This window comes from Ochlerotatus camptorhynchus, unplaced genomic scaffold, assembly GCF_037179485.1.
Source record: "Ochlerotatus camptorhynchus isolate MF236.1 unplaced genomic scaffold, CSIRO-AGI_Acam_v1.1 ptg000169l, whole genome shotgun sequence".
Taxonomy (NCBI): Eukaryota; Metazoa; Arthropoda; class Insecta; order Diptera; family Culicidae; genus Ochlerotatus; species Ochlerotatus camptorhynchus.
The window spans coordinates 220001-234350 of record NW_027040659.1 but is presented as its reverse complement, the minus strand read 5'-3'; the positions used below and the strand labels follow the sequence as shown (position 1 = coordinate 234350).

Here is a 14350-nt window from a genome sequence, read left to right as displayed (position 1 = left end):
CCTATTTCACGACTTTCCATTTTCTGGATGATTTTATAAGCTTGACATATAGTTAATAGTGTAATCTATCATCATGCATCACTAAAAACTCAAAAAAAGTTTTCTTTGTCGTGAAATCGAGAAGAAAACATCATACGCCCTGATAATTTCATACATGTTGTTACCACCCGGATCATCCACCCTTTGAACTGCCAACACTGGTGATACGCCGTGGAAGTACACCCTCGGGATATTTTGTTTGTTGTTCCGCCTTGGTTCTTCGTTCGCAAATTTTGTGAGAGTGGAATTACGCCCGGAGATTTTTTGGTCTTCTTTTTGTTCGTTGTTTACACGTGAACTATCAATCGGATGCATTTCAAATGAATCGGGCGTGACTAGATACTACAGACTCAATACGTTTGGCATATTAAAACGATATAATTCGTAGTTCTGGTGCAAGGCGTAACAACCAGATGCATCATAGAGTTGAAAGTTGGAAATACGCCATGTAAGAAGAAACGGTTTTGATGATTTGAAGTGATATTTTCTTCTACATTTTCGTGTTTATCGAGTAGTTTGTGAACTATTCTCTCTATATGTGGCAAAATATGGTTTGTTTACATTTTGGCTCTTACGCCCATTTCAAATGTTAGTCTAGTGTTGTTCTCAAATTTACCACGAACATGGTATTATTAACATCATCCTACCAACGAAATTCGACTGAAGGGATTATGCAGTAAAAACAATAACATGATCATAGTAATTTCGTTCAGTGTTTGCTCATGCTAAAACCACCATTTTATAAACAAGCTTGTTCGGCGTGAACAGCCCTAATAAAAATTGTATGGTTAATTTGCTTAACGACGTGTTCTGGGTATCATCCAAACCATTTGTGGAATAGTTCAATGATTTGGGTTATCGTTCGTTTATGGTTATTTTTTATTAGGGAGACGCTCGTGTTTTTTTCTCCGCGGTTGTGTAAATTATTTTTGTTAAAGGACATTACATTTAATGGATTCTAAAGAAGAAATTATCGTTGACGATATGTTGTGCAATCCTGAATACGTTGACGGTAAGTAAATAGAACCGTTAACTCCAAAACCTACGGAATATTGTTATTTTCTTCTTCTTTTTTTTGTAGAAGCTGACGAGAATCCCGGACTTCGACAACTCATCACTGAATTTTGGAGGCTGGATCCTGCTATTTATGCTATTTTGATCGGTATGTAGTGTAATTATTTTTTCATCATATCTATTTTCTGACATCTTGATATCAGCTCATGGATACACAGTAGAGTATCTTAAGATACTTGATGAGAAGGCGTTAAATGACGTTTTCTCAGTTGCGAAATGGACAGGGCATAAATACGCTCTTCGCCAAAAACTTTTGTTTTGGGAGGAAAGTGTGCTTTTCCAGAAGACAGTTGCGGAAATCGAGCCAGTTGAAGTTGAAAGGAGTAATGGCCAAGTAGGTGTACCTGAAACGACTAATCGAAAACTAATTCCAACTACGGTAACAAAGGCACTATTGGACACAATTTTGGAGCGCAATGAGAAAGGGAAAATCGTATCCAAGTATCATCAGCTGCACCAGCATCTAGATAAAACTCACCGAAAGTTTCTGGCTCACACAATCGTGGATTACTACATTGCAAATCAGCTATACTTTTCTTTACCGGATATGGCACGATTTGCTGAATTGATAACCGATCGATTTCCAGCCGAGAATACCGTACGGGAAATAAAAGTTTTCATGATTTTATGTTAAAGTATGTCTTCTTTGTCATTGCAGATAACGTACTATAATCCACGTGACAGTTCTACCAACAAGAAGCACCCCTCTGGGATGCTGTATGACCGGTTCCACAAAAGGAAAAAAACATCTGTTCTGCCCAATGTCAGGAAACCAACTTTTTTCTCAGAACAAAAACAAGCTGCAGCGCAACTTCCACAAGAAGGTATTTGAATTTTTTTAATTTATTGATAACATTAAACTTATCATACATATTTATGTCACTTACAGAGATCAATCGCTTGGATACCATCAAAGTTTGGTTGCGCAACAATTTTGCCACAAGTGATATTTTTTCGAAACAGTGGAAGGACTCGATTCTCCTGAGGCTTAGAAGCATTCACCAAGATAGAGACATAAATAAAATAACGGTTCTTACTGAGTGGCCTCGATACCTTGATGAAAACGGATACTTGCTGGTAGTTATTTGATTTAATAGTTTTTGTTACCTTCAATGTTGCTTATAAATTAGAAATACCATTTTTTTTCAGGTTGACGTAGACTTCAATTTTCTCTATGAAAAGTCGGACGAACAGTGTAAATTATTCAATAAATGGGAATGGTTTTGCACAAACTTCAATGAATATATTTTGTCTAACAACCTCAGAGACCACTATTCGCTTCATTTGCTGAGCTTATTGGAAGGAGCAAACTTTACACAAGGTAATTAATGCAATGAATAATTCATACAATCTCTTAGTATGAACCAATTTTACGTACGTATCTACAATAAAGCTTTTCTTATATATCTATTTCTATTCTAGATACGCGAGATTTTGTCCTATGCTCTGTTTTTCATGGCGTTATCAAGCCTGTAAGAACATCTGCTAAGAAACTGCCCACGATACTGCAGGCTCAGCTTGATACCTGCTTTGTTTGTGAAACACAAGAGGATTTCGCAGAATCGTTGGACTCACTTCGAGAGGAATATGAAACGGCTGGCATACCATTCTCGCCGAGAGTTTATGCAATTGGCACAACCAATCATCTTGAGTGTTTCTACGTTGTTACGAACAAGCTGCTGTACAAGCTGCCGTCCCTTGTACGTTGCCTGGACGTTGTAGTGAAGCTCAAATTCACCTTAGATCTGCAATTTCCGGAGAGCTGTGAGCTGTTCTGGGCATTAATCAGCAGATATTTTTATAATATTGAGTACAACAACAAATCAAGAAATACCCAAATATTGCAGTTGATTACACATCTGGAAAGCCACGAACAATGAACTGCTTTCTGTGCACGGAGTCATGTTCAACCCAACAAAATCTTTTGGATCACCTAACTACCTTCCATGGAACGCCATCTACCTTTTCCTATAAGTGTACGACATGTACACCAACCATTTCGTTTCCAGATATAAGGCGATATAAAAGGCATGTAACGCATGCTGCACTTTTCAAGACGAAAAATGTCAAATCAATAGTTCACGTCAATACGACAGAAATCGATTATTCCGACCCATCGTTTATACCAACATTGCACGGCCAGCCAAGTGGACATCAACCACCAGACCGAAACAACGAATATAAAGAGGACAAAAAAGAGAAACCGAAGACAGAAGAAGAAATCTTAGATTTAAGAAACAGTTTGAGGGAATCTTTTTTAAATTTTTCGCAACATCTGTATAGTAAGACAAATTTTACAAGAAAAGATGTTATTGATCTCCAGCGAAGTATAACAGAAGACATAGTTAAACCGATTTGTGATGCTTTTATGAAGATAGCGTCCTTACCAGAAAATAGAGAATATCAGCGTTTGATAAATGATATTACTGATCCTTGGAAGTTCATATCTACAGAACAGAAATTTGTAACTCAGATGAAAAATCTAGGTGTTGATGAAAAAGTGCAAATAGTCGAGTTTAAAAATGAAACAAATAACGTTGTCTCCAAAGGTTGCCTAATGCCATTAAAGCATCAAATCAAGCAATATTTTGAATCAGGGACAATATTTCAAGAAACAATTCTTAATATGCAGCAGTTAGAGCAAACTAATGCTATTACAAACGTTGTGCATGGTACATTGTGGCAATCAGCGAAAAACTGTTTCAAAAGCATGCACGTTGTACCTTATTTCATGTTCAGTGATGAAGCTGAAATGAATGACGCGATAGGAGCACATTCAGGAACACACAAAGTGTGGGATATATATTACCATTTCCCAACGATTCCGTCACATTACCTGGGGCGATTAGAGAATATGTTTGTAGCTGGGTTTATTAAGGCTAGCGATGTATCAGAACATGGTCCATCAGTGGCATTGAAAGACCTCATTGATATTCTAATCGATATAGAAAAAAATGGAATTGTTCTGAAAATCGGAGAAGAAAATATTAAAGTACATTTTGTTCTAGCATGTATTCTTGGAGATAATCTAGGAATGAACACACTGATGGGTTACAGTTCATCTTTCAGTGCATTGCTATATTGCCGATTTTGTAAAATGAGCAAGTACAACGCACAGGAACTGGTGCATTTGGATCCAAACTTACGTCGAACTAAAGAGAACTATACATTAGACCTACCTAAGGATTTTAAGGAGACAGGCATCAAAGAAGAATCGGCATTCAACAGATTACAGTGTTATCACGTTGCTGATCATTCAGTAGTAGATCCAATGCATGACTTGTACTCGCATGGAATTTGTAGCTATGATTTATCACTTGTTCTCAGATACATGATTCAAGATTTGAACATTTCACTTAAGGTTATCAACTATAGAATCCAAATGTTCAATTACGGTGTCACAGAAAAAAGAAATTTGTTTCGAAAAATCACACGAGAACAGATAAACTCCACGTCATTTAAAATGACTGCCAGGGAAATGTTCATTGTTCATTCATTATTTTCCGCTACTGTTTGAAGATTTATTTCCAGAAAATAATGAAGCATGGAATTTCGTTTTAACGTTAGTTGAGTTGACTGATTTAATATTACTCCCAGCATTTAATAATGAATTATTGAAAACATTAGAAGAGCAAACAGTACTTCATCATACACTCTACAAAAAACTGTTAAAAGAAAAGCTAAAACCAAAATATCATATTTTACTTCACTATGTTGAAACTATCAATGCAGTTGGTCCACCTAGATATACCTGGAGTTTTCGGTTTGAAGCATTTCATCAAGTTTTTAAACAGTACTGTAGAAATATCACTTCGCGAAAAAATATCTGCTTAACTCTCTGTACAAAAGCAAAACTTATCTTCTACGAAAATTTAAACCGATCTTATTTTTTTGAACATAAACTTGATTTCAAGAATCCAGTTAACATTAAACTCATCGATATGTCTTACTTTCCATTGTTAGACGTTAATAGTACACAACTAACATTATCTTTTAGAGCAGTCAGTAGAGTCCAATACAGACGCGTAGATTACAAAAAAGGTTACTTTGTGACACGATCTTCAATCAACATGTAACATTTGGAGTTGTATGAGATTCAAGATTTATTGATAAGTAACGAAGAACTGTTCATTGTTTGCCAAGAATGGGAAGTTGTGGAATACTCGAACCACTTTGCTGCATTTGTAGTTGGCAATTCCAAAGAAAAATTTGTACTAATTAACGCTGATAATTTGGATGGTCCAGCAATTCACCTTTCTACGGTAGGCGAAAATAAGTTTATAAGGTTGAAGAAGTACTTTGTATGAGCATTTGTATTTAGCTTAACTTAAAAAGTGAGAAAAAAAATAATAAAAGGCAATACTTCTACAAAAAAACATTTTCATCATTTGAAATTATTCTCGAAAAGTAATACTAAAAGTGGTACAACTTACTATGCCATGGTAAATTTCTCATAGTAGATTTAAAAGATATGTTGTTATAATAACCGTGAAAATGTAGTTAATATAACAATACATATGGTATATAACATAGTTTTATTTACAACAATAAAGTTAAAATTACTATTAACCAAACGATTATTGTTGCAGTAGAAAATACTACAATCATGGTTATCATGAATGTGCAGTATTTTCAGTTCAAAATCGTTGATGCTAGATAGTCAATTCAAACCTCTAATATGGTAATTTTGACAACAAAGTTATTTTCAGTGTACTCTGGTCAGACGAAATTGGCAAATCAAAGTGGGCACTCGTGGAGAATAGAAAACTATGAAAGTGATGATGATTTCAAAATTTTCCACGGGAGGTATACGAGTGCAATCTCAAAATACTTTTATTTTGAAAATGGAGCATTTTATTTAAATCTGGTTGCTTGATGAGCGAAAAAGACGCCGGGGCTTATTACGGATGTCACTTCACGGTGAAAACTTGTCACTTGTCGTCACGGTGAAGTGATTCTCATTTGATTTGTACGGCAATCACACGGTAAGTGCCATCACCCTAAACTCCAAAGGATCCAGAATGAGATCCTTAGGATGATCCTCAACAGTCCCCCGTGGACTCTAAAGCCGAACCGAGTCTTCAAAAGGAATCGGCACAACACCTCCCGTAAGTACCGTTACCAGCTGTATTTGGTCCACCTCGAGCGAAACTCAACGTGTCTGAAGGACCTTCAGTGCATCGGGGCCTTTTCCACATTGTGATTAATTGGGACGTTATCAACCTAGTCACCGTAACGTTACCTAATGTTCAAACGGGACCAAAAATTTCCATATGGCTCATCAAGGATTGTGGCAAGCGATACGCACCCGAAGCATGGGGCTTATTACGGATGTCACTTCACGGTGAACACTTGTCACTTATCGTCACGATACACACACACACACACACTCACACGCACACACACACACTGACACACACACAAACACACACACCCACACACACACACATACACACACACAGACACACACACACGCACACGCACACGCGCACACACACACACACACACACACACACACACACACACACACACACACACACACACACACACACACACACACACACACACTTTGCAATCATTGCAGAGCCATATCGAGTCCCTCTCGATAATGCTAACTGGGTGGCGGATATAGCAGGAATGGCGGCCATACAAGTCATGGGCAGATATCCCATTCAACAAGTGGTGGCAAGCTTATACGAAGGTTTCGTGATCGTCAAAATCAATGGAATCTATGTATGTAGTTGCTACGCACCCCCGAGATGGACAATTGAGCAGTTTCACCAGATGCTAGATGGGCTCACCGGAGAGCTCATTGGACGGAGACCAGTCGTCATCGCAGGAGATTTCAATGCTTGAGCAGAGCAGATGTACCAACGCAAGAGGGTATAGCCTGCTGGAAGCTCTGGCAAAGTTGAACGTCAGTCTGGCCAACTTAGGAACCATCAGCATCTTCCGCAAAGATGGTAGGGAATCCATTATCGACGTCACTTTCTGCACTACGTCGCTAATGGCAAATATGAACTGGAGAGTATGCGAAGAGTACACCCATAGTGACCATCAGGCGTACCGATACAGTATCGGCGAACGGACACTGGTGAAAAAGCGGAGGGCGAAAGTAAGCGAGCGGAAGTGGAAGACGAAGGCATTCAATAAGGATCTCTTCATCTAAGCTCTAAGGGTAGACAGTAGCGTCCCGGGCCTAAGCGCGAACGAGTTGATCGAATCATTAGCAAGGACATGTGACACAACTATGCCGAGAAAACTGGAGCCAACGAACAGGCGGCGTCCAGCTTACTGGTGGAACGAGGAAATTAGCACCCTCCGTGCTACTTGTCTTCTAGCCAGAAGGGGTGCTCAGAGAGCAAGAACAGAAGCAGACAGAGAGGAACGCAGGGTGGTGTTACGAGAGGCCAGGGCTGCAATGAAACGAAAGATAAAGCTGAGCAAGTCAAATAGTTTCAAGGAGCTGTGCTGCAACGCCGATGCCAACCCCTGGGGCAACGCATACCGAGTCGCGATGGCGAAGATCAGATGTCCAACAATGCCGGTTGAAATGTGCCCCAACAAGCTGAAAGTCATCGGACCTTATTACGGGTGTCACTACACGGTGAAAAGGAAGTGATATTATTATTATTATTATTTATCTTTATTAGGGAGAGGAAGTGATATTCGGAATAAGAGCCATGTATGCTGTACAAATAAAATGGGAATCACTTCACCGTGACGACAAGTGGCAAGTTTTCACCGTGAAGTGACATCCGTAATAAGCCCCATCGTGGAGAGACTTTTCCCACAGCATGACCCAACGAACTGGCCACCTACACCATATGGCGAGGTAGATGAAGACAACGTTGAACAAGTCTCCAACGAGGAACTCATAGCAGCAGCGAAAGGGTTGAAAGCTAATAAAGCTCCCGGCCCGGATGGAATTCCCAACGTGGCGTTGAAGGCGACGATCCAGACGTTCCCGGACATGTTCAGGATGGTGCTGCAGAAATGTTTGGACGAGGGTCAGTTCCCTGATAGGTGGAAGGTACAAAAGCTTGTGCTGTTGCCGAAGCCCGGAAAACCGCCGGGGGATCCTGCATCGTATAGGCCAATATGCTTGCTGGATACTGTAGGAAAGCTCTTGGAGGGGCCCCTTTATTCTGCGCCGCGAGTGAGGTGAGGCGACTCGCTGTCACTAGTGAGGTGACTCTCCATTTGATTTGCACGGAGAGTCACCTCACTCGCGGTGACTTTTGTCACCTCACTAGTGACAGCGAGTCACCTCACCTCACTCGCGGCGGAGAATAAGGGGGAGGATCATCCTCAACAGGCTGACGAAATGCACGGAGAGTGAACACGGATTGTCTGAGAGACAGTTTGGATTCCGGTGGATGCAATTCAGACAGTGATTGACAGAGCCGAGAAAGCTTCCAAACAGAAGCGGAGAGGCAATCGATACTGCGCCGTGATTACGATTGATGTGAAGAATGCATTCAATCGCGCCAGCAGGGAGGCCATCGCCAAGGCTCTCCATAGAATGAGGGTTCCAGACTACCTCTGCAGGATTCTAAGTAGTTACTTCCAGAACCGGGTCCTGGTCTACGTGACAGACACGGGGCAGAAATCGCTTAGAATCACGGCGGGAGTTCCACAAGGCTCTATTCTAGGTCCCACGCTGTGGAACGAAATGTACAATGGCATGCTGACGCTGAAACTGCCCAAAGGAGTTGAGATCGTTGGCTTTGCGGACGATGTCGTCTTGACGGTAACCGGTGAGATGCTGGAAGAAGTGGAAATGTTGGCGGCCGAGGCGATAGATACGATTGGTAACTGGATGCAAGGAGCGAAGCTGCAGATAGCCCACCACAAAACAGAAGTGATGTTGGTCAGTAACTGCAAAGCAGTGCAGCGGGCAGAAATCACCGTTGGAGAGCACACCATTGTTTCGAAGCGCATGCTAAAGTATCTGGGAGTGATGATCGACGACCGGCTAAACTTTAATAGCCACGTCGAATATGCTTGCGAGAAGGCGGCGAAGGTCATCAACGCAATAGCCAGAATCATGCCGAACAATTCTGGTCCAAGCAGCAGCAAGAGGCGTCTTCTGGCTAGTGTGTCCTCATCGATACTAAGGTACGGAGGTCTAGCCTGGATTGAAGCGCTGAAAACGAAGCAGAACCAAAGGAAATTCAGCAGTACGTTCCGGCTCATGGCCATGCGAGTCGTGAGTGCGTACAGAACCATTTTGATGGAGGCAGTATGCTTTATCGCCGGTATGATCCCAATCGGCATCACCTTGACGGAGGACTACGAGTGCTATATGACGAGAGAAACCAGAGGAGTACGAAAAATGGTGAGAACGGAGTCTATGGCTAAGTGGCAGCAGGAGTGGGATGCAGCAGAGAACGGTAGATGGACACACAGGCCCTTATTACGGGTGTCACTTCACGGTGAAAACGAAGTGAAGTGACCAGTTGTCACTCACGATGAAGTGATTGCCGTGTAAATCAAATGGGAATCACTTCACCGTGAGTGACAAGTTATCACTTCACCGTGAAGTGACATCGGTAATAAGGGCCACAGGCTAATACCGACGCTTTCGACCTGGGTGAATAGGAAGCATGGAGAAGTCAACTTCCACTTGATGCAGTTCCTGTCTGGTCATGGCTGCTTCAGGAAGTACCTGCATCGGTTCGGACACACAACGGGGCTTATTACGGATGTCACTTCACGGTGAAAACTTGGGGCTTATTACGGATGTCACTTCACGGTGAAAACTTGTCACTTGTCGTCACGGTGAAGTGATAACCATTTGATTTGTATGGCAATCACGGCTCTTATTCTGAGTATCACTTCATTATCACCGTGTAGTGACACCCACAATAATGCCCCTTGTCACTTGTCGTCACGGTGAAGTGATGCTCATTTGATTTGTACGGCAATCACGGCTCTTATTATGAGTATAACTTCCTTATCACCGTGTAGTGACATCCGTAATAAGGCTCCGAGTATCACTTCCTTATCACCGTGTAGTGACACCCGTAATAAGGCCCAACGTCACCCTTCTGTCCGGAGTGTGGGAATGTGGAAGAATCACCAACGCACGTGGTCTTCGAATGTCCTAGATTTGATGATGTGCGAGAGTATATGCTCGCCCTTAGCACACACACTCACACACACACACTCACACACGCACAGACATACACACACACACGCACAGACACACACACACTCACACACGCACAGACATACACACATACACACACGCACAGACATATACACACACACACACACATACACACACACACACGCACAGACATACACACACACACAAACACACACACACACACACACACACACACACACACGCACACACACACACACACACAAACACACACACACCCACACACAGACCCACACACACACACACACACACACACACACACACACACACACACCCACACAGGGCTACAAATGGTGAGTTGACAACCTAGCTCTGGTTCTCACAAGTTCCTACCTCACGCCTCCCCGTGGTGTAGCCTGGGCAATGTTGTCCTTCTGACAATAGCAAAGTGAGGGGGTGCGACGCGAACACTGGCGCGGTAACCATAACACGGCGATAGAGGAAATGCTTCGTCAACCCGCAGGAGTGCCAACCGGCACATTAGGATCGACGCCAGTAAGATCCTTATTACGGCATACTGGATACGGCATGGAACTATGGACACGACACGGTACAATGGATTGGATACCACGCTACAGGGCTGACAGTCGTGCTATTCTGCTCCCTAAGTAAAGAAGGGTGACACCTTCTTGAAATGGCGAGTGGGCTAATAGTGCGGCTGCCCCCGTCCCGGTAAAACCTTGGCAGGCCTCCGGATACGTTCAAAACTCGTCACCAATTGGTGATTGGTGAGTAGTAGGCTCAGATGTAACATTCCTGACTTACGCCGATCTGGCTCTGAACACGGCCCCCATGAAGGACCGTGTCAACCCTAGCATGGCCTCCCTGCTTGCATAGATAACCATGGGATCACGATAGGACACTACATACAACGAGTGGAGATAGCGGCCCGAAGAGGGGACCCATCAGAATGGATAAAATTGGAGAAAAAAATAAAAATGAAGAAAATGAAAAAACCAAAAAAAAATATGAAGAACGACGGCAATACGCCAGACAGTGAAAACGGAGGAGCAAACGTGTTCGCAAGGAGTGGGATATTGCAGAGATCACCAGTGTCGAACCTGGGGGTCACTGCGAGTTCCAGCAGCAGCAGTAAGTTTCAAGAAGAGCAGCCAGGCGTTGGGCTAAGCCAGATATTCACACCAATATCCAGTAGTAGCAAATCCCAAGAACTGCAGCTCGGGAGAACCAAAATGACGGAGGTCAGGAGGAAGATCGATGATCTCTATGTGTTCGTGAAGGATAAAAACAACGTACACAAAGAGATCAAGCAACTTGTGACCGGTATCAAATCCGGCATAACAGTGGCAGATCGGGAATGTCAAGAGTGGAGAAAAAGGGCCGAAAATGCCGAAAAGGCTCTGCTGGAGGCCAAGGAGAGCATAAGACTGGCTAAAGCACATGTGACTCCGAAGGGACCCACAAATCCACGTCCTGAAAAGAGAGATAGGGACACGCCAGGAGATGAGGAGGAGCCCAAAAAACGCAGGGACGACGAGGAAGGCATCAAGGAGATGGGAGAAAATGGTGCGTGGCGTAAAGTCGAGAACCAGAAGGAGAGGAAGAAAAAACAGAAGGAAGATGAAGTGAGGAAGAAGGAAGAGGAAGCGAGGAGGAAGGAAGAAGCAGCGAGGAAGAAGGAAGAGAAGAAGAAGGAAGACAGGAAGAATAAGGAGAAGCCTAGGCCTCGTAGGGAGAGAAGCAAGGGTGACGCTCTGGTTGTTGAGGCGAAGGACAAAACGTCCTACGCAGCACTCCTCCCGAAAGTGAGAGAGGATCCGGAGTTGAAACAACTAGGCGAGAATGTGGTGAAAACCAGGCGAACCCAGAAAGGCGAGATGCTATTCGAGCTGAAAAGGGACCCTACGGTTAAGAGCTCAGCTTTTAAGGAGCTCGTCGAAAAATCTCTTGGCGAGACGGCGAACGTAAGAGCCTTATCCCAGGAGTCAGTGGTCGAGTGCAGGGATCTGGACGAGATCACAACAGAAGACGAGTTGAAAAGTGCGCTGAAGGTGCAATGCAACCTGGGAGACGTACCGATGGCAATTCGGTTGAGAAAGGCGTATGGTGGCACGCAGACGGCGTCGATACGACTTTCTTCGGACGCAGCTAACGAGCTGCTGAAGACTGGCCGAATCAAGGTTGGGTGGTCACTGTGCCCGTTGAAAGCTATTCCTCGGGTATCTAAGAAAATGGAGAGATGCTACAAATGCATGGGCTTCGGTCACCAGGCGAGACACTGCAAAGGCCCTGACAGATCTGATCTGTGCAGGAAATGCGGAGAGAAGGGGCACGTTGCAAAAGACTGTACAAAGCAACCGAGGTGCATGCTCTGCAAAAAGGAGGACGGAAATGGCCATGTGACGGGAAGTTTCAGGTGCCCTGAGTTCAAGAAGGCGATGGTGGGCCAGCAATAATGAAGGTAACCCAAATAAATCTCAATCATTGTAACACAGCACAGCAACTGTTGTGGCAGTCAACAACGGAAACAAAGTGCGACGTTGCAATCATTGCAGAGCCATACCGAGTCCCTCTCGATAATGGTAACTGGGTGGCGGATAGAGCAGGAATGGCGGCCATACAAGTCATGGGCAGGTATCCCATACAACAAGTGGTGGCAAGCTCATATCGAGGCTCATATGAAGGTTTCGTGATCGCCAAAATCAATGGAATCTTTGTATGTAGTTGCTACGCACCCCCGAGATGGACAATTGAGCAGTTCCACCAGATGCTAGATGGGCTCACCGAAGAGCTCATTGGACGGAGACCAGTCGTCATCGCAGGAGACTTCAATGCTTGGGCAGTGGATTGGGGGAGCAGATGTACCAACGCCTGCTGGAAGCTCTGGCAAAGTTGAACGTCAGTCTGGCCAACGAAGGAACCATCAGCACCTTCCGCAAAGATGGTAGGTAATCCATTATCGACGTTACTTTCTGCAGTACGTCGCTAATGGCAAATATGAACTGGACAGTGTGCGAGGAGTACACCCATAGTGACCATCAGGCGATCCGGTACAGTATCGGCGAACGAACACCGGTGGAAATGCGGAGGACGAAAGTAAGCGAGCGGAAGTGGAAGACGAAGGCATTCAATAAGGATCTCTTCATCGAAGCTCTAAGGGTAGACAACAGCGTCCCGGGCCTAAGCGCGAATGAGTTGACCGAATTATTAGCAAGGGCATGTGACACAACTATGCCGAGAAAACTGGAGCCAACGAACAGGCGGCGTCCAGCCTACTGGTGGAACGAGGAAATTAGCACCCTCCGTGCTACTTGTCTTCTAGCCAGAAGGCGTGCTCAGAGAGCAAGAACAGAAGCAGACAGAGAGGAGCGCAGGGTGGTGTTCCGAGAGGCCAGGGCTGCACTGAAACGAAAGATAAAGCTGAGCAAGTCAAATAGTTTCAAGGAGTTGTGCCGCGATGCCGATGCCAACCCCTGGGGCAACGCATACCGAGTTGCAATGGCGAAGATCAGAGGCCCAACGATGCCGGTTGAAATGTGTCACAACAAGCTGAAAGTCATCGTGGAGGGACTTTTCCCACAGCATGACCCAACGAACTGGCCACCTACACCATATGGCGAGGTAGATGAAGACAACGTTGAACAAGTCTCCAACGAGGAACTCATAGCAGCAGCGAAAGGGTTGAAAGCGAATAAAGCTCCCGGCCCGGATGGAATTCCCAACGTGGCGTTGAAGGCGGCGATCCAGACGTTCCCGGACATGTTCAGGATGGTGCTGCAGAAATGTCTGGACGATGGTCAGTTCCCTGATAGGTGGAAGGTACAAAAGCTTGTGCTGTTGCCGAAGCCCGGAAAACCGCCGGGGGATCCTGCATCGTATAGGCCAATATGCTTGCTGGATACTGTAGGAAAGCTCTTAGAGAGGATCATCCTCAACAGGCTGACGAAATGCACGGAGAGTGAACACGGATTGTCGGAGAGACAGTTTGGATTCCGGAAAGGGAGATCGACGGTGGATGCAATTCGGACAGTGATTGACAGAGCCGAGAAAGCTTCCAAACAGAAGCGGAGAGGAAATCGATACTGCGCCGTGATTACGATCGAT

The 14350-nt window shown here is 44.2% G+C and overlaps 1 protein-coding gene across 1 annotated transcript; it reads left to right on the top strand.

Annotated features, from left to right (window-relative positions):
• The first annotated feature begins 883 nt into the window (after positions 1-883).
• Positions 884-3158, top strand: LOC135701579 (uncharacterized). The gene is made up of 7 exons (XM_065222417.1): positions 884-1051; positions 1121-1201; positions 1257-1711; positions 1772-1937; positions 2003-2190; positions 2263-2434; positions 2536-3158. The coding sequence occupies exons 1-7, from the start codon at positions 991-993 to the stop codon at positions 2991-2993; spliced, it is 1581 nt and encodes a 526-aa protein (XP_065078489.1). The 5' UTR covers positions 884-990; the 3' UTR covers positions 2994-3158.
• The last annotated feature ends 11192 nt before the right edge of the window (positions 3159-14350 follow it).